We start from the raw sequence: 26,853 nt of genomic DNA, 5'->3' as shown, positions 1-26,853 counted from the left end.
CGCTTATTTAATAAAGAGAAGCCTTTTTATGTAGGATTTTTTCAACTTTTAAATTTCTAACACATCAACTTCTCCAAAAATTAATACTCCGTAATACATTATCAGGTTGTTTGGTACTTCAATTCAATTCATTCCCAATTTTAACTCATTAACTTCTAAAAATCTATACTATTAATAAAAACAAAATCATCCATTTTAATATCCGTCAAAACACTACTATACTACTCAGGTTTGCGTAATATTGTAAAAAATATGGTAATATAAATCCTATCTGTACTACTATTGTACATTAAAATATGGTAATACAATTTCTAATACAATATATTCTTTCCTACTTTCCTATTTATAATACAATTCTAGATTAAAATTACTAATCGTAATAGAATTGTACACTAAAAATAAAAACAAAATCTTTCATTTTAACTTCCTCTCCAAAACACTCTTATACTATTAAGGTTTGCGTAATCTATACTATTAATAAAACACTCCTATACTATTAAGATTTGAGTAATATTGTAAAATATGGTAATACAATCTTATTCGCACTACAATTGTACATTAAAATATGATAATGCAATTCATAATACGATATATTCTTTCATACTTTCCTATTCCTATTACAATTCTAGATTAAAATTACAATTTACAAATGGTAATAATATAATACATATACTTCCCTGTAACGTAATATTGTAAAATATGGTAGTACAGTTTCTGTTCGTACTATAATTTTACATTAAAATTAGGAAAAATTACATTTTTCGTCTCTAAGTTATAGGGTAATTGTTGAATTCGTCCATAAGTGTTGGTCATACTCACTTTTCGTCCCTAAGCTATTATTGATGTTGCATTTTTCGTCCTTCTATTAATAAAGCATTAGGGAGAAAATTTACAATTTTAGTATAACTCAGATACGAAAAGTGAGCACGAAAGGACGAAAAGTGCAACGCCAATAATAACTTATGTATGAAAGAGAAACATGACTAATACTCAATAACAAATTCTATAATTACCCTATAAATTAATGACAAAAAATGTAATTTCTCTTGAAATTACATGAGACTTCGACATAATATACAATAACTACTAAATTAGAGTCCTAATAATAAGGACTTGATTCCATGGATTCTTGAGTTTGGGTACCATAATACGGAGTAGCTAGTTTACATTTGGCATTTGTCTTGCTATCATTCTACTATTTTAGGCAAACCTTCAACGCGCCTTGGAAAATTTTACTATGGACTAGTAGTGTCTAAAAAGGCGTTGTTTCTTTTAATGAAAATAAAAGGCGCTCGTTCCAGCTAACTAATTTTGTTTTTAAAATGTATTTAGTTTTATTTTATATATATACAATAGTTTCATTACAACACAATTAAAGTATCATTTTAATTTAATTACAGTTTCATTTGACAATATATATTAAATATGTGAGACTTGTTATTGAATTTCATTTTATACAATATACACAATGTAATTTCATTACAGTACAATTAAAGTGTCATTTTAATTTAATTACAGTTTCATTTGACAATATACACTCAATATGTGATACTTATTATTGAATTTCATTTTATATACACTATAGTTTCATTATAGCACAATTAAAGCATCATTTTAATTCAGTCACAATTTCATTTGAGATGTTATTCAGCTTCATTTTAATAGTTCATAGAAGCAGTTCCTGGCGGCAAATTATACTGTGCACCACGTACATAAACGACGTCGTTTTGAGCATTTTAAACTAATAGTCCATTTTTTTTGGAAATCACGTTTCCCGTTTCGACCGTCTTTGTATTTATGTTAATATTCTGTGTATTCCAGGCAATCATTCTGTGTATTCTAGGCAACCGTTCTGTGTATTATAGGCAACCGTTATGTGTATTCATGTTAGTAACACATGTTGTGATTTCATGTTAGTAACACATGTTGTGATGTGTTTGTGCATTCGAATGTTTAGGAGGATGAGTTCTGTGTATTTTGTGTAAATATTATGTGTATTCATGTTATTAACACAAGTTGTGATGTGTTTGTGCATTCGAATGTTAGGAGGATGAGTTCTGTGTATTTTGCGACAATATTCTGTGTATTATGGGCAAACATTCTGTGTATTCTAAGCAAACGTTCTGTGTATTCTATATAATGATTATGTGTATTATAGATAATGAATTCCCTGGAGTCATTCGCGTCCACTAACATCTGTGTATTTTGTGTCAATATTCTGTGTATTCTGGGCAAACATTCTGTGTATTCTAGGCAAACGTTCTGTGTTATAGATAATGATTATGTGTATTATAGATAATGAATTCTCTGAGTCATTCACGTCCGCGTCTACTAACACCGAAACGACGTCGTTTTACGTACGTGGTGCACATTGCTATGTGCACCGTGGTGGAGGATATAACGATTGGTTCCTGGCCATCATGAAAAATGTTAGTTATCCATGATTTTTTATGAAACAACGTTGGGCTTCACTTGACGTATATTGGGCTCGTCGGTAATCATGGCCCAAAAGTTTTTGGGTTAGGTCAAAACTCTTATGTTATGTCATGGACCAGGTACACTTTGTATTGTAAATTATGATCCAAAATATATTCAAATTATATATTCGTAGTTAATATATTTATTTTAGTTAATAAATTATTTATCCATTACAATTAACATATTATGTAAATGTAGTTAATATATTATGTATCTATTACAATTAACGTATTATATACCTGCAATTAATATATTATGTGCGTTCTGTTAATAAATTATGTATCTAATTAATATATTATGTGCACTCAAAAATATGTAGTTTTTGAAATTTGCAAGTATACTTTATTTTTTTCAGGAAATGTAAACACAATAAGTGCATTCATGCTTCTTAATTTTAATAAAAATAAGGGAAAATCTCAATTTTAATAAAATATTGTATATGCAACAATTCAACTTTGTGTACGTGTCTTGTGTTATGAAATTCTGTACTTTACGAGTATGAATTATGTAACTTATCATTTTGATCCAAGGTCTATAATGTTATGTGAACTATGGTCCATGATATAAATTGCGATCATTTTGATCCAAGGTCTATAACGTTATGTGAACTCTGGTCCATGATATAAATTGCGGATATAGTCGCGATGACAAATTATGAGTATGAACCTGGTTCATGGCATAACAACATGATTGATGTAGTAGGAGGAGGTATGAAAAGAAGAATTCATAAAAATAAATTTTATAAATTTGTTGACTTAATAAAAAAAATAAAAAGAAATACTAAAAGGGAATAAGTAGAAAAAAGAATACGACGAAGTAGCTTTCTCTTCCGTTTCATTTCCGCAAAGCGGCGAACCGCGAGAAATCATCGGAGTGCTGACCCCTTTTTCCAAGGAATCTGCACCTGTAAAAATCTTCATTGAAACGCGAGCGAGGAAACAATTTTGTTTTGATGGTTGGATTGTTGTAGTGCGTTTGATTCTCGGAGATCTTCAATCACGGCTCTTCTTGGATCCCTGCCTTCCAATCCCGCCTTCGAAATCCATCACCGCCGTACACACTTTTCTCGCAATCAGGGCGACAAGCACCAGATCCCTTCCCCTCACGGCGGCAGGGGCGCCTTGCCCTCCGAAGGGGGTTCCCCTTCCGACCTCCTATTCCTCGCCGGCGGAAGTCCCGATTCCCTTCTCTCCCTTTCTTTTCCCCTGGTTTTTGCTGTAATTTTTTAATTCTGTTCCCTGGATTTGTTGATTTTTTATTTTTTATTTTTTAAAATTCATACAATAGTACATACAAATACAAAGGTTAGATACATATTGATCGGAGGTTAGGATGTTGACTATCAAGAGGGTTCCAACCGTCGTCTCCAACTACCAGGACGACGCGCCTGAGGGTTCCAAAACGGAATCCCTTGGATGCGGCCGCAATTGCCTCGGCCAATGCTGCTTGCCTGGTATACATATTTTCTATTTCAATTCGATTTCGTAGAAATTTGTTTTGAATTTTGATTGCCTTCTTTCTTTATCCGATGTTTAATCATATCTGATTGTGTATTTGAATGCTGTTTACTTGCTTGTTTCAGTTTCCTGCCTTCCCTTATTTGCATTCAAGAATGATGAGCACAAGTGTGATGCTGATTGGAACTACTTGAGTTATGTGCCAAGGAATACCAAAACAAGATGACCAATAGCCCTGCTATTCGAATTGTAGTATAGAGAAGCATCCTCAACATGAATTAGACCTAAGTGTCCTAGAAAAAGGCGGCGAAAAGGGTGATAGCCTCATTGTGCTCAAATTTTGCACGAGGCATTGTATATGAGTTAGATCAACTTATATATGTGTGTGGTAGATTCACAGTAGTGAAATACAGAATGTTATTTATCTACTTATTTTTATTATTCAACATAATTAGCTTGAACTTGGACCATCACTTGCTCATATTCAAGGTCGACACTAAAGTATATCATAGTAAGACAAAACAAACATTAGCAAAACTCATTACAAAGCAACGGTTCTCCAACTCCGATCCTTAGCTAGCCATGGAAGCTCCTTTGATATGCTGAGGTTGCCGGAAGTGCTGTTGCGCCGCCGCATTCTCGCTAGCTTCACTGCGTATCTGATCATCACACAGGACCCCTACAAGGGCGTTCAGAGCACATCCCAGAAGGGGCACACAAGAACACAAAGCGGCAATCTGTTGCAGATTCATAGCTCTGCACAAATCCGATAATCAAAAGAAATGTCTTTAAGTGTTCGATGAAAAGTCAGAAAACGACAGAGTATTCTTTGGTTCTTAGAGAAGTGGTGGTATGATTGAATTAGTGGACTACACCTGCTATATATATACCAATTTGGTGGGACCTAAAAACTTGGAAAATATGCTCCCATGGTCGTAATTTGCTTGGTCCTCAAGCACAACATTTCTCTGTTCTTAACTTTCTTTATTATCTTTTGCATAATGTGTTGGAATATAATTCCTGACAATCTCGGAAATACAAGGAAATACAAGGAAATGGAAAACAACAACAAAGCAAAGTTCTTACAATGGAAGAAAAAATAATCCACGTAGGATTAAGCTATTACAAGAAGATGAAGGTACCATGCTGGGTTGAGTGGCCTTGGAAAATGACGGGTTGAACAGCACGAACTTGGGTGGTGGTAAGTACGAGTCGCGTTGCCACTTTCCTTAAAACCTTATTTGCCGCTTCTCGGGGTGCTAGAACGTTGCGGCCTAGGTTTCCCAGGATAAAACGTACTACGACACCTGCGTTTGAGCACACAAACTTGGAGCCCGGCGAACTAAAACGTGGGATGAACGCAGATGGCTTGAAGGAAATGTGAGCAGGGTTTTGAGGAGAAAACAGTGTATATGCCGTGTGTAATGCTTGTGTTTTGTGTGTTTTTCAAACCTACTGCTCACAACAAATATATAGTGTTTTTCAAACCTGCTACTCACAACAAATATATAGTGAAGGATGGGATCATAGCATTAAATCTGGCATTTAACTTCCCATGTTAACCTCCTTCCACTAGCGAAATATTTATATCCACTAATTAATCCATTATAACATAAATAACTCTGAAAAATAATGATTGGAATTAATCATATTAATTCCGTAATACCAAGAGTCATTTATGAACAGACACAGTAGGTGGAACGTCGCTCTCGAGAGGTCATTGGAGTCGTGGTACGAGACATCGCCCAGTGTACGAGACATCGGGCGTGCTTCTGCGTACCTTCGAGACATCAGCAGCGCCAGTTCGAGACATCAAGCAGCGCATGCTGCGAGACATCGTACTCGCACGCGAGAGGTCGACTCTATCCGCGAGACATCGAACTACCTCTCGAGGTCAGCTCATTTGATGTCTCGGCACGCGAGAGGTCGACTCTATCCGCGAGACATCGAACTACCTCTCGAGGTCAGCTCATTTGATGTCTCGAACGAGAGATCAGTTCGATCTCATGTGGTCTGAGATGGAAAACTCGTTCGAAAATGTGGCATAACTTAGCCCGGAGATGGAAAACTCGTTCGAAAATGTGGCATAACTTAGCCCGCAATGTGGGAAAGCTCATTTGCAACCCCCCCCCCCTCCTGCGCGCGAGAGAGAGCATCTATGCTATACAAGTTAATTAGTCATAAAAGGACCCTTGTATATATAGTAGTGCAAATGTTCATTCCAAACCAATGTGGGACAAAGCTACTTAAGCTTTTCCACACACTTGAATTCCATCTCAAATGGGTCTACTTTGAGAATCAATTTCTCATTCACCCATTATCCATTTTGAGCGTATAATATATCGATCTCTTCGTCTAAGAACGAAGAACCCGAATCCACTTTGACCCGACCCAAATTCGGAAGTGGACCTGATATCTACTATTTTGTACAATAATTCACCCCTTATTTTAGTTGTTTTGGTGCTTATTTTCTTTATCCTAATGAAATTCAGAATTGTTTGTGTGTTATATTATCCCAAGAGTTGAATTATTCACAAGGAGCAACAAAGGAAGAGTTTTGGAACATTTTGGACAAGTTTTGGAAGAAAAGGAAATTACCCAGGAAGAATAGGAAACAAGAATAAGAATTGGAAAAGAATTGGAAGTTGCCTCATGAGCCCAAGGCCCATCTATCTCCTATATATTCTAGAGTTCCCTTAAAGAGTTCTGAACCCTAGTTAGTTTTAGTTTATTTTTCTCCTTCTCTTTATATTTCCCTAGCATAGTTTAGATTAGTTATACATTAGATTATTTAATTTCAAGCTTGGAATCTTGACTTGAAGTTGGATTTGTTCTTTATCAGTAAAGTTTCTCTTCCCTTTTATTTTCTTGCAATGTTATGGTTATTTATTATTGCTTTACTTTGTTTACTTTAACCATGCGTGAGTAATTCGCTTATGGGTTTGGATTAGGGATCCATTGTTAATCTTGATGTTCAATTTGTGATTATTGCATAAAGGGATTGAATCTTTACCTAGGGTTTATGTTGATTTGGGGATTTCTTTGTACTAGTTATTGATTTGTGGCCACAATTAATTGCTAGTCTAGGAGAGGGATTCATTACAACGATAGTTGGATGGAGACCTCGAGCCTTACCTCAACCTAATTTTCCTACTATGAAAATAGAGGTAACTTTGGGGGCTTACAATGCTTAGGTGCTTAAGGCTATGATTGATGCATCACGATAGTGGGGCAATTGCAGCCTAATTCGTTTATTGATTACGAAAGTAGCTGAGTTGAATTCTTTTGTGCATTGCCCATAAATCCCTTGGTTAATTATTCTTTTCCTAATTCTGAGTTTGTTAGAACATCGAGGTTACAGTCCCCCTAATCTGGCCCATACCTTTATCATACAGTTTACACCTTAATCAATTGCTTTCTTTTTTATCATTCAGTCTTTGTTGCTTGGATTCTATTAATTCATATACTCTAGTGCCTAGTAATTCACACAATTACGTGTCATAGCCCCAATCCTCAGCGGAACGATATTACACCCACTTTTACACTCCCATTTATACTCATCAGGACCCACAAATATTTATACCACAAAATGGCCACTTAAAATGTCATTTTTAGTGCTATTTTCCAACAATCCCCCACATGAATGAAAATGATTTTCAAGGGAATTTTGAAATCGGAAACAACTGCGTTCAACGGTTGATTCCTGCATAGCAAAGGTAGGTATAACCATTTGAACCTTGCCTCGTGAGATCTATATACTCTACTGGCTGTACGGTAGAACGCGATGTCTTTGAACCGACTGCCGTTTGTGTAAACATTGACAAATCTCACACAGGAACCTTCCAACCACGTTTTGTTCTCATGACTGTGCCAATTTTGGTCGTGGGACACCGTTCCTGGTTCTGCAAGAGTTTCTAAAGAATTAAGCCCCTTCAATTCTCCTTTGAAGCGACCCTCACTTCTCTCTCACATAGGTGATTCTTTCTCGAGTTTCCCGCAACTCAACATATGTCAATTGACATTGCACACATAGCATATGTCGAATACACTCGAATCATTAAAGCACTAGTGTGCTAGCCTCGATCGGGAGTCACTGTTTTAACGAGGAGTGGTGGGGAGTCCAGGGACCCCCACAGTGACACGCTATTCCATAATTTAGTTGTCCCATTGAACCTAGGTGCCAGCTAGGTTGGGTATCCACTATGGAATTTTTAGTCCAAGGGCTTTAGACCCATTCCTCGTGCCAACTTCTCGACAACTTCTTTGCTTAACCCTTTGGTTAGCAGATCCGCTATATTGCCTATTGACCTCACGAAGTCAATCGAGACAACACCAGTTGTGAGGAGTTGTTTAATGGTGTTATGTCTACGACGCATATGTCTAGACTTACCATTATAAATTTGACTCCGTACTCTCCCAATTGTTGCTTGACTATCACAATGCACACAAATTGGAGGTACAGGTCTTTCCCAACTAAGAATATCTTCCAAAAAATGGCATAGCCATTCAGCCTCTTCAAAGCACTTGTCCAAAGCAATCATTTCTGATTCCATTGTGGACCTAGCTATTACTGTTTGCTTGGAAGATTTCCATGCAACGGCTGCACCGGCTAGTGTAAACACATAACCACTCGTGGATTTAGAATCCTTTATGTCAGATATCCAGCTAGCATCACTATACCCTTCGAGTACAGCGGGATATCTCACATAGTGCAGTCCGAGATCACGAGTATACCTTAAGTATCTCATGACTTTTACTATTGCCTTCCAGTGAATCACACCGGGATTGCTAGTATACCTACTAAGTTTACTAACAGCAGAAGCAATATCCGGCCTTGTACAACTCATTAGATACATCAAGCTACCAATTACCCGAGCATACTCTACTTGAGAAATACACTCATCGTGGTTCTTGGTTAGTTGAACATTTGTATCAAATGGTGTTCTAGCCAATTGATTATCATCCTTGTTAAACCTTTCAAGGATTTTATCAACATAATGAGATTGGCTCAACACAAGACCATCAGGTCTTTTAATGATTTTAATCCCGAGGATTAAATCAGCCAAACCCATATCCTTCATGTCAAATCTTGCATTTAACATGTTCTTGGTAGACTTGATCATTCGATCATTACTACCAATGATGAGTATATCATCCACATATAAACAAAGAATGACATAGCCATCTACCGTTTCCTTAACGTAGATACATTTGTCACTTTCGTTTATTTAAAATCCATTAGTTAACATCGAGTGGTCAAACTTCTCGTGCCATTGCTTAGGCGCTTGTTTCAAACCATAGAGCGATTTAACTAATTTACATACTTTCTTTTCTTGGCCCGGAACCACAAACCCTTCGGGTTGGTCCATATAGATTTCCTCATCTAACTCGCCATTTAAGAAAGTTGTTTTCACATCCATTTGATGAACATCCAAATTCCGCAATGCGGCTATGGCAAGGATCATCCTAATGGAGTTTATTCTCGTCACAGGAGAATACGTATCGAAGTAATCAAGGCCTTCTCGTTACCTGTGACCCTTGATTACAAGTCGAGCCTTATACTTCTCGATGGAACCATCCGGTTTCATTTTCCTTTTAAAGACCCACTTAGATCCTAAAGGTTTACAACCTGGAGGAAGATCAACAAGTTCCCAAGTGTGATTCTGTAGGATAGAATCCACTTCACTTTTGATCGTTTCCTTCCACATTGGACCCTCCGTAGAAGTCACAGCTTCTTTATAAGTCTGAGGTTCGTTTTCAATCAAACAAGAGAGAAAATCTGGTTCATTTTCTATCAAACAAGTTAGAGTATTCGAATCATACTCTAACAAGTAAGTTAGAAAATCGGGACCAAATGATTTTTCAACTCTCGCCCGTTTACTACGTCTCGGCTCAAGCTCGGGTTCTTCCTTAGAATACCCGACACCATTGTCCATAGTATCATCCACCTCTCAAAGTGATGCACCTGGTCCGTCGATCTCTCGAAGTGACATACTAGGTATGTCAACCTCTCGAAGTGACGTACTTGATCTGTCGACCTCTCGAAGTGACGTACTAGGTCTCTCGACCTCTCGAAGTGACGTACTTGGTCTTTCACTAGAGCTACAAGGGAATACATTTTCAAAGAAACTTGCATTCCTTGATTCAATTATAGTGTTCTTATGTACGTCCGGATTATGGGACTCGTGTACTATGAATCGATAAGCACTACTATTGTGTGCATACCCAATAAAGATGCAATCCACCGTCTTTGGACCTATCTTTATTTTCTTTGGTGTTGGAACCAAAACTTTGGCAAGACACCCCCACACTTTGAGGTATTGGTAGGAAGGTTTCCTACCTTTCCACAGCTCATAAGGGGTCTTATCGAGCTTCTTGTGAGGTACCTTATTCAAAAGGTAATTACTTGTCAAAATCGCCTCACCCCACATGCTTTGAGGTAGGCCCGAACTTATAAACATCGCATTCATCATCTCTTTCAATGTACGATTCTTACGTTCGGCAACACCATTCGATTGAGGTGCATAAGGTGCAGTACGCTCGTGTATTATTCCAACACTCGCACAAAAGTCACCGATAGGTACTTCGTACTCACCACCTCTATCGCTTCTAACCTTTTTAATCTTTCGATTAAGTTGGTTTTCCACTTCATCCTTATAAAGAATGAACATTTCCTTGGCTTCGTCTTTGCTCTTTAGCAAATACACATAGCAAAATCGTGTGCAATCATCGATAAACGTGATAAAATATTTATTACCACCTCTCGTTTGAATTGATCTAAAATCGCACAAATCGCTATGTACCAATGCTAGTGGCTCAGTCCCCCTTTCAATCGATTTGAAGGGAGTTTTAGTTAGTTTTGCCTCAACACAAATTTCGCACTTATTTGTATTAACTTGAAAATTAGGGATATGGTTCATGCTAATTAATCTACGCATAGAATTGAAATTAACATGACCTAGTCTACCATGCCACAAATTGGGAGACTTAAGCAAGTAAACGGAATTAACTTTGCTTTTATTGATAATCGGCATTACATTGAGCTTAAAAAGCCCGTCAGTTACATAGCCCTTACCAACAAACATCCCTAACTTTGACAAAACTACTTTGTCCGATTCGAAGACCATCTTGAATCCATGCTTGTTCAACAACGAGCCAGAGACAAGATTTTTCCTAAGGTCCGGAACATGCATTACATTATTCAATGTTAGTTCCTTCCCAGAATTCATCTTCAGAATCACCTTGCCCACGCCCTCAACATTGGACTGAGCAGAGTTTCCCATCTAGACCTTTTCACCCTCAATGGCTTCAAAGGTACTGAACATACCCCGGTTGCAACATAGATGCCTAGTTGCACCAGTGTCAATGAACCATTCGCGCGGGTTGGAACCCACCAGGTTCACCTCGGTGACCATAGCCGAGAGGCTAATTTCAGCCACCTTTTGGCTCATATCACCAACCATGTTGGCCTCAGAACCCTTGTTCTTTTTCTTTGGAGCCTTGCACTCCATGGATTTGTGGCCCATCTTGCCACAATTGTAGCACTTCCCTGGGAACTTGCCCTTGGAAACGCCACCTTTCAGACCCAGCTTTTTCTTGCCCTTCTTGGCCTTCTTGGAGCTTTGCCCGTACTCCACCACGTTGGCTTTGGCACCTCCCACAAGAGGTCCTCTTCCATCACTGGTCATGTTCCCTTCCTCAACTCGGAGTCGTTGAATCAGGTCCTCCAGGCTCATTTCCTTTCGCTTGTGCTTCATGTAGTTCTTGAAGTCCTTCCATCCCGGAGGCAGCAAGTGGATCATGGACGCCACTTGGAAGGCTTCACTAATCGGCATGCCCTCGTCACGAATCTCGTCAAAGAGCAATTGCAACTCTTCAACTTGACTCAACACAGTCTTTGAATCCACCATTTTGAAATCAAATAACCTGCCAACAACAAATTTCTTCGCCCCGGCATCCTCGCTTCGGTACTTGTGGTCCAAAGCTTCCCACAGTGCCTTAGTTGTACTTATCTTGCGATAAACATCATACAGGGAATCACACAGCCCATTCAGAATGTAGTTGCGGCAAAGGAAGTCAGAATCCTTCCAAAGCCCAACTGCCATTACTGACTGAACATCATGTTCCTTCAACTCAAGAACCTTGACAAGCCGAGAGTAGCGAGATAGAACAGCATCTTTTGCTGCCATCTCTTAAAGAATGACCCCGTAAATTTGTCCGGTTTTTCATCCGAACCACTTAGTACCGTAGGTACCCTCATCGTGGGGATATACCCCTCCGAACTGACACCCCCTTGTGAACCTACGTCCATTGGTGCCTGGGAATGTGCAACATTGTTGCCGTTCCCCCCACTTTTATTTTCGACAACATTATGATTTTCATCCCCAAGGTTGGCTACTGGCAAAACGTTTTTCATATCTTTCCAGAAATCCGAGAGTCAAAAAGGAGAATAAGAAATAAGGTTTTAAGATTGTTGGAATATATACTGAATTTATGTTGTATGTTAGACAATCATACTTCAATATAAATCACAAAATTTAATCACATAATGGATTTGCTATCCACAAAATATAATCAATCACAAAATGAATTTGTTACTCATAGAATATAAATTTATATTATTTATTTATTTATTAATATTGGATTAATACTATAGTTTAGACTTATACTATAATTTAAACTCATACTCAAAGTATATTAGTTAAATGGCTTATTTTAGAATACTGAATTTTTACTTTATGTTGTATGTTGTATATTAGACAATCAAACTTCAGTATACATCATAAAATATAATCACATAATGAATTTGTTATCCACATTATATAATCACATAATTATATTCAATTGCACTATATAATATTTGATGATCTAATTTAAATAATTTTATATTAATTAAAATATTTTTAATATATTATAACAAATCCATTCCGTGTATCGCACGGGCAAAAATACTAGTAAAATAAAAAAAATATTTCTCTCTCTTGCCATGTCACGTTGCCAATACTAAATTTGCAGGGATAATGACAACCTAATAATTAACCTACTAAACTTATACTAACTATATACACGGTAATGATATACATAATTTCCTTATACTAATATTTACTCAATTATTCTCTAATTACATATGATTCATCTCCACTAATTACACCACCAATTATTCTTTTCCTTTTCTGCGTATCACTCTCCACCCCTTCAAAAAACACCTTGTCCTCAAGGTGTAGAGAGGAATAGAACAAACACATATTTCTTGAAGTGGTCCATGCAATTTGGGATGGTGGCTCGTTGGCAAAACAAATGATTGAAATGATTCATCCAAACGCATATGCCATGGACGGTGTTGCTCCAGACGCAAATAGTCCACCATCTGCGTCCGGGACGCCTGGTCTCTCTTTTATTTTTTTTTAATGGATCATCAGATAGTATTTTTTAATATAAAAAATGATGATCTTCGTCTGGAACTTGGGAAGTTCCAGAACAGTTGCAGACGCAGATAGTCATTTTATATAAAAAGAAATCTAATTTTATTCTGTACATTCCAGCAACCTCAGCACTGCCAAAACATTAAATTAACACCTAAAACTCCACAAAAACCTCAATGAATAATTCAAAAATTATACAAAAATTCAAAGAAATAAATATTTAAAGAATTATTATGCTAAAACATGCCCAGTTATCAATAATAGTGAGTAAAGCTCTTCCAGAGTTTGAGTTGGATCATGAATGCCTCTGCCCTACATTAAATGAACAGAACAGAATATGTAATAAACAAGTCAAATTAACAATCTAACAATTACCGATTGATTTGAAGATTATGGTTTACTCTGCATACTTTTCCTAATTCTTTTAATAATATGCCACTATTTGCTAGATTGAACTCTTTAGTTCTAGAACATAAGCTGCTCCTATTGCTTCTGCAACAGGCTCGAAACAAATACAGTTTATATATTTGAGTTCTAAAAGAAAAGAAAATATAATTATAATCCCAAAACATTGCATATGTCAGAATCACAATTTGACTGTTGTTTGTAGAAAGGGCAATAATAATATTATCACAATTGATGATTAACTAGCTACAATGCTACATTGGTATAGTATTTCCCATCCATAAACAACTATATTTTTGTCAGGATGATACCTACCGCCATTCATTGAAAATAACTAAGTCCATACAGATTATCAAATCTGAAAATACTCCAACTCACATATCCCAATCCAACTAAACTGGTATAGTATTTCCTGCATCCATAAACAACTATATTTAGTTTTTTAAACATATTGTTTTTTATTTATTTATTTAGGCTTCCTTCCTCAAACCTCCTCACCCTAGAGTATAGCACTATTGCTATCAGTCACATTATGATACTCTTTACTGAGTATGCCAACATATGCAATGCAAAATGGAAGGTGCTCAAGGAAGAAATAAAGCATGCAAAGTATTTCAGGAGTAAGAAATTATCACCTTTTAATTTCATAAAGCATAAAATGTAAAGCTTCACACATAAAAGAGCACAAGGAAGTGGACGCATAAGATTTGCTGACCTGTAGCCGCATAATTCGAGAGAAAATCTAAAGCTAAATCCTCTGTCCCAGAGGCATGAAAAAGTTTTGACAAGCCTAATCCAACAAGCCCAGCAACATAATTACAATATTCATCATAATCATCAATATAATTGTTTCAACCTGCATTGTAACAAGCCACACTCTTCTAAAAAATATGAAGGGAATTCAAGACAGAAGAGTGTTTTGTGCCCCGAGGGGGGTGGAGGTGTTGGGGGGACTGAATATGAACAAAAGTGCATACTTTACAGTTTTGTACTAGTGTTCCACCAAGTTCTCAAGTGTTACTGGCTGAGAATTATCAAAAAAATAAAGCAAGAAAAAAAAATCACATCACCATGTGTAATGAAAGAGCCACTAAATAATTAATGATATAGAGACGTCGATGGCCAATGTCGAAAACTAGATATATATGAAGCACACAGGCACAACTAAATTATAGGAGGCCGGATGCTGTGATAAAACTGAGATTGCAAGAGAGTCCATGCATCTTTTTGACACAAATGGAAAAAGAGAAGGCCTGAAATCTGAATGCATTTGCAACAAGTGATCAGAGTGGAAACCAGACATGTCTAATTAGATTGCCTAACTAAAGAACTTGATCTAAACTTCATAGATTCACCCTCAAAGAACTTCAAGCAGAAGCTGCTGCTGCCTTAGCTTCTTCCTTGGAGCTGCTTCAATAATGTATTCCATACTGGAGGGTGTAGATGCCATGTTGCAAGTAATCGAAGAAGAATTCGAAATGGTGAAGAGAAAAGATCCTGTGCCGCGTTAGAAACACTACCTTAAAAGCATAATATTTCCGATGACGGACCGGCACGCTCTCGACAGGCAACACAGGTTTGTTATGTGCTCAGACTGGAAAACTATGAGGAAAGAAGAAGAAGGAAGATCGAAAGGAGCTGTTTGTATTTTGTTGTGTATTCAGTGTGTTCCATCTCAATATGGAATGAAGTATTTATAGTATAAAGCTTCAACAGCCTTCCTCATGCAAACCACACACTCAACGCAATATTATTAGGAAGATTGGATCAAGATGGAGCCACGTCTCTTAGAGGACAAGGTAGAGAATAATTTAGACAGATCCACAAAAATAGGAGAAAAAGTAAGCCTTCTTTGAATGGTTTTCCAACAAGAATGTCTCAAACCTCTGAAAGAAAGATTGGGTTAAAGTAAGATATAGGGAAGTTAGTTCAAATATAGATAATGGGAGGAGGGCTACCTGGATGCGGTGGTATTGTCTGCTGGCTGGCATTCTTGCGCACAAAGCAAGCTAGCTTGGCGACATTATATTCTTGCGCACAAAGCAAGCGTTACTTTAAAGCCTTTTTAATAACTTATATATATATATTTCCTAATTAATAATAGGAAAGCCCGCAGTTCCAAAAAAAAAAAAAAGACAAAATTATATTTCCTGTATAGATTAATAATAGGAGTGCCATAATCTATATAAGGCCAGGCCAGGCAAGTAGTGTTAGTTGTGCCGATTAGCAGCTTACGAATTGAATTGAAGTATAAATATATATATATATATATATACTTCCTGCCGCCGCCGTACGTCGCCATGGACGGAGGGATGGTTTCAATATCAAATTTGCCTGCCGATATGCTCCTGGAAATTCTGAAAAGACTCCCAGCAAAAACACTAATGAAATCCAAGTGCGTTTCCAAATATTGGCTTAACATAATCCGCGACTCTTCCTTCGCAGAGTCCCACTTCAATCACGCTCGAACTCATCGCTCCGAAGACGCCTCGCACCTTCTGTTCGCCACCGTCTTGCACTACTGGGCCCATCCAATACGCACAATTTACCCAGCCACCAACGACGATCTTTCTTTAAGCTCTCAACTTCCGTCGCATACTTTTGGCCAATATTTTCAACCTTGCTCCAACGTTGTCAACGGCCTTGTTTGCGTGTGTTTAGTCGAATTCTCCAATCAAAGCCAGCATTGTATTTGGGTGCTCAATCTTACCACCATCGAGAAGAAACCCCTCCCAGAGCCGCCAAGCTTGAAGGCTTTTAAAACTAAGTATCCCCATGTCAATCTCTACGGCACCAGCAGATTCTATCTAGGGTTTGATCAAATCTCTAACAAGTACAAACTTCTACACAATTTGCTAGGGGCTTGCGAGGTCCTCACCTTGGGAATTAACCAAACCTGGAGGCAGGTAATGTATATTAGTTTATTTGTGTGGTTAGACAACTTTGTCGATCTGTCTTAATTTTTAGGTTAGCTTTGTTAGAATTAGTCATATATATATATATATATATATATATAGTCATAATTATATGGTTAGGGTGGTCGCACCATTATACACCTGTTAGAAAATGCACCACCCAATGTGAGTGATGCATTTGATCAGAGCTATTTAAGCTCTCTTCTTTCCCCATAATAAAGCATTCACTTACTATCTACAGGTACAAGGAAACCCAGGTGTAGAAGATGATTTAGGGTTAGGGAAGCTTCGAGGAGAAGAAGGCTTCATTTTTCAAGGATACGGACACGCAGGCATGGCTTCCATTAATGGCAGAATCTATTTCAGAAACCTAACGAAGAGGGTTATAGTATTCTTCGATTTGAAGGAGGAGAAATTCCGACAAGTCGCTATTCCACAAAGCATAGAGGGCATTTCCTATAAAACGGACATAGTCGACTTGGGAGGGAAAGTAGGTGTTGTCGTCGGAATCTATGAGCCCGTCACCCAACTCCGAATTTGGATTTTGGAAGACGATCACGACCATAATAACATTAATAATTGGGTTGAGAAGAGATTAACATTACCAGATGTTTATTACGTGGAAACAATGGGCGTCACAGGCAATCACAAGCTCATACTTTACTGTAAGAATACGCCCACCACCCTTTCTATCCCCCCTTCTTACTTTTTCTATTATGATTTGAAGACGTTGGAACGTATAACCACTACTGCGATCACGATGGAGCCATACATAGATCCTATTTTCTACAATTTTGTAGAAAATATTGTCCCTTTGGATCGGATATGATAGCAGCTAGTTAGTTAGTTAGTATGCATGTTTTCATGATGTAATATATACTAGTTTTGTTTTGTTTTGTGATTGGGATAGTTTATTTTAAAGTGTATCAATGCAATTGGAGTTGTTTATAATTGAATACTGAATTTGCTTATTTAAATATGTAATTTTATGTTTACGAATGCAATGCACTTTTTCTTTTTCTTTTTGCACAAAATAGGATTCACAAATTATTTGAATTATTATTTCGAATGCATGCGAATATATTAATAAAACAAGAGTTCCCGTGTCACGGTTTACACTCCCACATGGATGATAGGAGTGGGTTCGAGCCTCAGTGAATGTAACTGTTGACTCTTTGTGCTTCAGTAGGTTGAGAAGGTAGCTTTAAACAGATACTACATTGTAACAGAGTCAGTAGCACTCAAAAAAAAAATTAAAACAAGAGTAAAAAGAAGACGAAGACATACCAGGAAACAAAAAATCAGAACTATGACGCCATAAATAAATCTTTATGTATCTCCTATCTGTTTTCTCTCAGTCTCTTGCTAAGGTTACCAAGTCGGCCATTTTTATCCCGGAGTAAAAGGCCTTTTTATATGGGCTGGGTATTGGGTTTGGTTAAGTTGGGCCGGGCAGGTTTGGGCCACATTGCTGTATTTAGATGTGTGATATATGTATCTCCTTGGGTCAATTTATAATTATATCGTAGACCATGATGCATAATGCATTGTGCACCCAGTATCAAAACGACTTCGTTTTGATCATTTTAATTAACGATTTGTTTTTTTGAAAATAATGTTTCCTATTTCGGCCGTTAACTTCTAAATGGAAAAAAAAAAAATTGCGTTATTCATATTAGTGGTTTTAGTCCGTGTTAATGCAAATAAATTAATTCGTATGTTATATTCGTTGATTGAATTATCTGAGAATAGTTATAGGAATGTTTTTGAAACAACTTGATGATTCGAATGTTAGGATGATGAGTTATGTGTATTTTGTGCCAATATTTTATGTATTCTATGAAGACATTATGTGTATTCTAGACAACCGTTCTGTGTATTCATGTTAGTAACACAAGTTGTGATGTGTTTGTGCATTCAGATGTTAGAAGGATGAGTTCTGTGATTTTGTGTCAATATTCTATGTATTATATGAAGACATCATGTGTATTCTATGAAGACATTATTTGTATTCATGTTAGTAATAGAGGTTTTGATGTGTTTGTGCATTTAAATGTTATGAGAATGAGTTATGTGTATTTTGTGTCAATATTTTGTGTATTCTATGTAGACATTCTGTATATTCTAGACAATCGTTTTGTGTATTCATGTTAGTAACGCGGGTTTTGATGTGTTTGTGCATTCGAATGTTAGGATACACATAATATAAGCCAAAGTATTATCTCTTATGTTCTATGTTTTTCAAATTTCACAATGTTGTTTAAATATTTACCTTTTGTCGTGTGTGTTTTTGTGATCTGATGAACTTGTGTGTGTGTGTGCGCGTGTTTTTTTTTTCCCACCATATAACTCAACTTGATTTTCCCATCTTGAAATAATTACAAGAAACCATTGTCTTCTCTTTTCCTAAAGGTTAGCTTTTGTCAAGTTCAAAGTGATATATTGTGCTGATTTCTCTTCAGAGATAGTGAGGATAGCTGAAGGGTGGGCTTGATAGATAAGCTGTAGTGACTAGGTTTTGAAATGAGTTTTCTACCCGATTGTTACATTAACCATGATAGTCCCTATCTGAAAACTGTGTTTGTTTCCATTCACCCTATGAATGTCATAAAATCTTCCAAGTAACCTATCAATATGGGTTGTCGTTTCTTCCTGATTACCACAACTTGGGCAATTTGCATCCATAGTAAACCCTCTTCGTTTTCTTTACGCATTCCCCATCACTTTCTCATGGCACATGGTTCAAAGGAATGTCTTGAACTTGCAGGGGATTTTTAACTTCCAAATAGCCGCCCAGATTCATTCCTACATGGGAAAATTAAAGCCTTTAATAGACTTATTTAGCAAGTTTTATTTGTCTTTATAGAACTTCAATTTATGAGTTTAACATACTATCTAGCTTTAGATTCTCTTTGGACATTTTGTTAGGACTTGCTTGTGGAGGTAATGTTTAACATATGAAACTTTGATTTTTTTTAATGATGTTTGCCATAGTGAGAATACTTATTTTCCCTTTGTTATCCTAAGATATGTTTTGTTCTAACAGGATCATATAACATTTTGCAAAGCGAATTTTTGTTTTTATTTTTATCTATTATATGTCAAGGAATTGAAGTAGTTAAAAATCTTTTTGTATTCTTCAAGTGTTCATTTTTTTTTTTGAAAACCCTTCAAGTGTTCATAATAAAGGAATATAGAAAACTTTTCAAAGAGAAATAAAATTGTCTCATCCCTTGCAGACATTCCTCAAAAGTTGGATACTTCTAAATGCGGAGATTTTGCCATGAATTAGCTTAGATTTGGCCTTGTAGTCGTTGTAGAGGCCTTCATAGGTATTCACCAAGTTTTGACAACTTAGTTAATGATCTCGAGGGGCATACCAACATTTGAAGGTATAACCAAAGTTTAGAATTTTATTTTTCATTTCTTTGTTATATAAATTTTGGTTTTGGGGAGTATACTGCTGGAATGGAATTGGATTACATGCTATAAGCAAGTTATGTTAGAACTTAAATATAATCACAACAAAGTATAAAAGTGATGTAAATTAACTATCTAATTTAGTTGAATATATAGTTTTGAATAATTTATTACTCATGCTTGAAAAATATTTACTCCGTATGTTTTTTAATGGCATGGAATTATTGCATATCTAGATGCACTTATCAAATCAGATCTTCTTCCCAAGACAAAGGACTTCCAAAGCGCCGACATCAATAGCTTTGGTGAACATGAGAATTATTATCCATTTATGTGCATAGAATTGTATATATTCTCGTGTCTAGTCTGACCTTATTTAAGAATCATTTGTATCACCTTACATCCTTGTAATTCAATATTATACTATGAAAAATAATCTTCTATTTTGAACATTTAATTGATGCTAAAATATTTTATTTTCAATTACATGAAACTATTGTGTAAATCTTTTTATATACAAGTATATATGTAAATATTATCAATTATTTAAAAAAAAATTGCAAATATCTCCAAATATAAAATTTTGCGATGACAACAAATATGAAAAAAAAAACGTCAATAATTATTATTTTGTCATCAATTATTTTTTTTAATGACATAATAAAGTACACAATCGTCAAATGTTATTTTATTGACGCATTTCATTTTTCGTCACCAATTAAATTTATTCATGACAAGCATAATTGTATGAAAAACGTCAGTAAAGACACATTTGCTGACGAAATATTTTACTTCATCACAAACTATTACTGACGTTTTTGTTAATATTTCGTTTCAAAAAGTATGTATTCCATGACATTATCAAGACCATGCAAAAACGTCAGTAATCGTAATATTTTGTGACGAAAAATTAACTTCGTCAATAATACTTTTCCATACGCCGCTAACTCGACGGTCCGGGTGACGTTTTTATTTCGTCAGTAAAGACATTTGGCAACGTATTTTTATTTTTATCGACGTTTAAAAAACGTCGCTAAGTGTTAACATTCTTGTAGTGTCTATGTATTATATGAAGACATCATGTGTATTCTATGAAGACATTTTGTGTATTATGCTAGTAACAGATGTTTTGATGTGTTTGTGCATTCAAATGTTATGAGGATGAGTTATGTGTATTTTGTGTCAATATTCTGTGTATTCTATGTAGACATTCTGTGTATTCTAGACAATCGTTTTGTGTATTCATGTTAGTAACGCGGGTTTTGATGTATTTGTGCATTCGAATGTTAGAATACACAGAATATAAGCCAAAGTATTATCTCTTATGTTCTATGTTTTTCAAATTTCACAATGTTGTTTAAATATTCACCTTTTGTCGTGTGTGTTTTTGTGATCTGATGAACTTGTGTGTGTGTGTGTGCGTGTTTTTTTTTTTTGCTTCTTCGTCACTATTTTTGTTGTTGTTTAAATTACAGTTATATTTTAATTAAAAAAAACTGTAGCTGGATTGGTTGGACGGAATGGCGTCCGTCCAGTCATCCATAACAATACGGCGTCGTTTCGGACCAGAGTCCACGGTATAACGATTGGCAAATAACTTTGAAATTTGAAAAATGTTATAAATTTTAATATCTTTATCAGTGGTGTAAATAGTAATTATAGTGTAAATAATATTTACACCACCATGGTCAAATGTATTAATTACACAAAAATGAGGTGTTGGAATTAGGTATGGGAATGGAATGAATATTATTTAAACTAAATTAAATTAAACAACAATTTAAAATTTAAAAAAAAAAATTAAAAAAAAAAAAAAAAAACCACAAATATAAATAATCCTGTTGGTCTGGGATGCATGGTGACAGCCCTTGGGACTTGGGATGAGAGATTTGTGGACAAGTTTGTTTACTAACGGCCAATTACACATTTGTGATTTACTCCCTCACTGAAACTCTAGAGCAAGCTAAGCCAAGGAGCATGCTGTTACAGACTTGCAATTCAATGCCCTGCATGTGAAAGCTTCTTGCTTTCTACATCAGAGGGTGGCTGCAGTTCATCTCAGGCAGCATATTTGTCTCTCAAACTTCAATTCACAATTCCAAAAAAAAAAAAAAAAAGTTAGGCAAATGGATGAGGGAATGGATTTGTGTTTGGCTAATTGCAGCCATGCCAAGTTTGTGGTAGTGCCCAGTGAGAGTTGATGATGAAGACAGCCAGCCACGTACAGGCAACTTGTGTCCCATGATCCCAAAAGCAGTGACAACATTTGCAACCATACTCTCTCTGTCCAAATCTGTCCTGTTGTCATCATCACTATCTTGTTTGTCTCCTTCCTAAGCTTGCTGTTGCTGTTCGAAATCTTAGTCCAGTACTCATCTGCACCATAGTGAGAACTAGTATTCTATTGCCTGCACGGGCATATCAGTTGGTTCATGTCTGGTAGATTGTGGGCAAGGGAAAGAACTAACATTCTATTATCTGTACGGAAAGCTCGATTAGTTCCTGGAGTAGATTGTAAGCAAGGACAAGAACGAGCATTCTATTGCTGCATCATTTAATGAATACATAATTGGGATGTTTATATATTGTCCTCTGAAGTTTATGTAGGTGAATCAACACATGTTTTGGAAGAACAATATAATGTTCTCTATAAGAACATATATAAGTACAATGAGTCCTTGTAACAAGTAGAACTTGGTCGGGATAAGCCAATCAAGATGGTTATGTTGTTAGCTTAGTAACTACAAGGTTACAAGAGCAGTCTATTGGTCTTCTTAATTTGAACTAGTCAACAATGGGTGACTTAAGCTGGTTTACTTCATTGTGGTCCTTTGCCAGCTAGGCTCACTGTGCACACCCTCAAGTAGTGCTTGCAAGTTTTCCTCGTCATCCAAAAAGTAGAATAGTGGCTGACTAGGCTCAAGTAAGGTCTCAAGTTCAAAACACAAGTTTGAAACAAGAACATAAGAAAGCTCAAGGGATGGTTAAGAAAACAAGAACAAATTCACAAAGAAAGCATGTTTTTTTTTTTTTTTTGGTCAAAAGCCAACAATGAACTAAGATTCCAATACATCAACCTGTTAACTAAAAACATGTTGGGGAAAGCAGAAAGTATCAAAAGACAAGATACTGGCTCCTAAGAGCAGGAAACTGCAGACAGTCATCTGTGCAGGAGTTGGCTGGAAAATGTGTAGTAGTGTACACTTTATCTTGCAGCTGTGCTGAGGGTTTTTTTTTTTTTTTTTTTGGTTGTCTCTGTACAGAGAGGCCTATTAGTGTTAGAAACTGGTTAAAGCCTGAGTGTAAGATCTGGTGCAGACTTGTCAGTGTCCAGAAGTTGTGCCATTTCTACATGGTTCATAGTTGAGGTTCCTGTTAGAACACAGGTAGGCTGAGAGGCAGACTCGGGGCGAAAACTGCCCGGCCACAACATCTTAGGCTCATCATCTTCCACATAAATTGGCTGGCTAAGCAAAGCGGGCTCGAACTTTGAGTAGGTTCTGAAATCGAGTGGCCTCATCGTTGGTGCAAAGCCATGAAGTGAAGAATGTGTTTTGATCTCTAGGGATCTGGCTGCTGCTGCTGCTGCTGCTGTGTAGCTATGCAAGGGCAGAGATGCAAAGCTGGCATACTTCTCGGAGAAAATAGCCATTCTCATCGCACGTTTGGCCAGCGTTCGCTCCCTCTTGTGGGCGTTCTGGTGGCCTCCAAGCGCCTAGGAGCTATAGAACTTCCTCTTGCAGAAGTTGCAAGTGAACACACTTGGATTGGCTGATCCTGTGGTTTGGGTTGTCAGTTCATTGCTGCTCTCACTCATGCTGGAAACCGAGAATGCTGCAGACCCCTGCCCGCCCGCCATTTCATCAAAGCAGCCAGGCTTAAATCCCAGAGACAGGTCAAGAGAAACAGGCTCTGAGCTCAACTGAAGTGCCATGAGACCAGACATGTTCGACGAATCTGCAAGGCTGTTCTTCGACGCCTCAGTTAAGGTTTCTTGGATCGATACGTTGGAACCAACTTGGCTGATGATATCATAATCATTCTCAGATGAAGCCTCCACTTCAAGATCAAAATCTGAACCCTTCATCATACTAAAGATCACCACAAGATAGATTGCTGCAATTTTCTGCATTTAGTTAGTCACAAACAAGCATGCCTTATCAGTACCCACTGCAGATATCAATTATTCAAGAAACTGCACCATTCTAAAGCTTAAATTCACCACAAAAACACAGATTCAATCAAAGCTTTCTATCCTAGAAACACCAATCAATGAAATTGCAGCCATTAGACCTCAACAACTCATTTTAACAGCAGATTATCTATCCATTTCTATAAACTTCTACTGATAAACTAAAGGGTTAGATGGTGTTATTCAAGTTTGATTTGCTAAACAGCAGAGAAGATACAGAATCTTGGCACTTCCATTCAATAAAGATCTATAACTTTTGCCAGATCAACAGAAAAGGATGGAAAAAAACAAAAGATTTTTTTTTCCCTCTACATCCAACAGGAAGACAGACATCCTGGGAAAGCACATACATACATAAATACATACATACAAACATACTAGGTTAGTTGCAGATAAGAAACCTATGGGAAATAAAGATTTGAAACATATATTGCTAAGGAAACAAGAAACACTACAAATTAAAGAGGGAAAAAAAAAAAAGAATCTTGAAATTGAAAGAAACAAGAACATCTATCAACTAACCAGGTTGTTGCTTGAGAGTAGCAGACATGCATCCCTGTGTATGGAGTGGTGGAGTTGTGGGAGTAGACTAGTAATGCATCATCAAGGACAACATGGGTATGTCTCAAAAGGCCCACTTCAAAGTTAAACCTTAAAAGTTAGGGGGTGGGGTGGGTGTTTAATTATGGCAAAGCAAAGGTTTGAGGTTGTGGGGGGTGAGGGGTATGTGCAGACATCAGAGAAGTCAGAGAAAAGATGGGTACTGGTGGGTGGGGATAAAAAATTAAGGAAACAGAAAAAGGAAGATGACATGAGGAGAGAGAGAGAGAGAGGGAGAAAGGTGTGCTAAGTGCTATTTCTTGGGCTGTTTCTGAAAAACAAAGAAACCTTAGAGATACCACATAGGAAATATGGGTATAGGCTAAAACCTCTTCACTATAGAGCAAAACCGTTACTCAAGTCATTCATATTCATGTTGCAAAAAACAAAAAACAAAAAAAGTCATTCATATTCAGTAGTCCCACCTAAACGATTCTTCTGCTCCTACTTTCCCTGTTCGTGCGCATGTCGTTAATGACACCTACAATAATTTATGTTCCAATTACACTCCACCACCGAGTAATTAATACTATATGCTCGAGCAGTTTGGGTGGTTTACAACTCCATGGTTTCTCTTTCACCAAATCCTTATGGACGATATGATGGGTATATACAACCTCATTGAACAAAATCGAATGGTCGATCTTTTGCTGGAAGAGTTTGGGTGGTGGACATGATGAGTATGTGCTTGTGACGGCAAATTATTGCATGGACCATGGTCCACACAGTGTGGACCAAAAATAAAAAGTACATTATTTTATACTGAAGATACATTATTTTTGTACTGTAGGTATATTATTTGACAGTATATATCAAATAATGTACCTTTAGTAAAAAATAATGTACCCTAAAATAATATACCTACAATATAAAAATAATGTACCTTCAGTACAAAAATAATGTACTTTTTATTTTTGGTCCACACAGCTGTGTAGACCATGGTCCATGCAATAATGATTGGCATGTGACCTACTGACCTATACATGTCCCTATCTTGGATAGTTGAGTTTGTTGAGCTTTTTTCCTTCTTGCAATCTAATTACGTAATACCAAAGAGTAATACGACAACGTACTTCCTCAAAATAAACATATATAACCTCATTGAACAAAATCGAGCTGCTATTTTTTGCTCAAAGGGTCTAGGTGGCGAAAACCTCATAGTTTCTTTTCACCAAATTCTTATGGACGTCACGATCGGTATGTGTCTTGTGGCAGCTACGTGTCCCTAGTTTGAATAGTTAGATGAGTTTTTCAAGTTTTTTACCTTCTTGCAATCAAATTACATAACACCGCCTAACAATACTACACTTTACTTCACACAAAATAAACTTATATAAGCTTATATAATATCATTGAACAAAATCAAGCTACTTTTGTTTTTGTTTTTTTTTTTTTTGGTTTTTTATCTTTTTTTTTTCTTCAGTTAAAATTTTTATGGACTACATGATGGGTATGTACTATGTACCACGTGGTCTATATGTGTCCCCAATTTGCATAGTCAGTTAAGTTTTCTAATGATATCTCTTTCTTTCTTTCTAATAAATTTTTTTCTTACAATACAAAAAAAAAAATACGGAGTAATTTTTAACTTGATCATGTAACAGTAACAGGTGGATGAATTAAGGGTGCCTTTGGTAGCCCGAAAAATGATTTCTGAAAATTATTTTCTGGATTTTTTGGTGTTTAGCAATGCTTAGAAAATGCAATCAACGGAAAACAATTTCCGTTGACCAAGGAAAATGAGGTCATTTTTCCGGAAAATGACTTCCGAATTTTTTTTCCATAAGTCATTCTCTAGACTTGGCTTCAACAATTATTTTGCCAAAATGGCCACATATGTTACTTTGTAAAAGAAATATTATTATTTTATATTACTATTATTATTTTATATTTTTAAAAAATAATTAAAATGTAAATTTATACAATTTAACATATTTTTCAGAAAATGAACCAAACATACAAAG

At 36.4% G+C, this 26,853-nt stretch overlaps 1 protein-coding gene, 1 long non-coding RNA gene and 1 pseudogene across 2 annotated transcripts; 2 read left to right on the top strand and 1 right to left on the bottom strand.

Moving 5' to 3' along the window:
- The first annotated feature begins 3,285 nt into the window (after positions 1–3,285).
- Positions 3,286–4,396, top strand: LOC115998560. The gene is made up of 2 exons (XR_004093911.1): positions 3,286–3,931; positions 4,061–4,396. It is a non-coding gene; the product is annotated as an uncharacterized LOC115998560 (long non-coding RNA).
- Positions 4,397–16,074: 11,678 nt separating this feature from the next.
- LOC115998825 (putative F-box protein At1g32420) lies at positions 16,075–17,506 on the top strand. Its single transcript, XM_031238485.1, has 2 exons — positions 16,075–16,668; positions 16,919–17,506. Exons 1-2 carry the CDS (start codon positions 16,075–16,077, stop codon positions 17,504–17,506), a joined length of 1,182 nt encoding a protein of 393 aa, XP_031094345.1.
- Positions 17,507–23,314: 5,808 nt separating this feature from the next.
- On the bottom strand, positions 23,315–25,109 carry LOC116000329 (annotated as a pseudogene).
- Between the last annotated feature and the right edge of the window lie 1,744 nt (positions 25,110–26,853).

The sequence above is a fragment of the Ipomoea triloba genome, chromosome 12 (genome assembly GCF_003576645.1).
Source record: "Ipomoea triloba cultivar NCNSP0323 chromosome 12, ASM357664v1".
NCBI classification, from domain to species: domain Eukaryota; kingdom Viridiplantae; phylum Streptophyta; class Magnoliopsida; order Solanales; family Convolvulaceae; genus Ipomoea; species Ipomoea triloba.
Note: the sequence above shows the minus strand (reverse complement) of the source record. Positions and strands in the feature narration are given on the sequence as shown.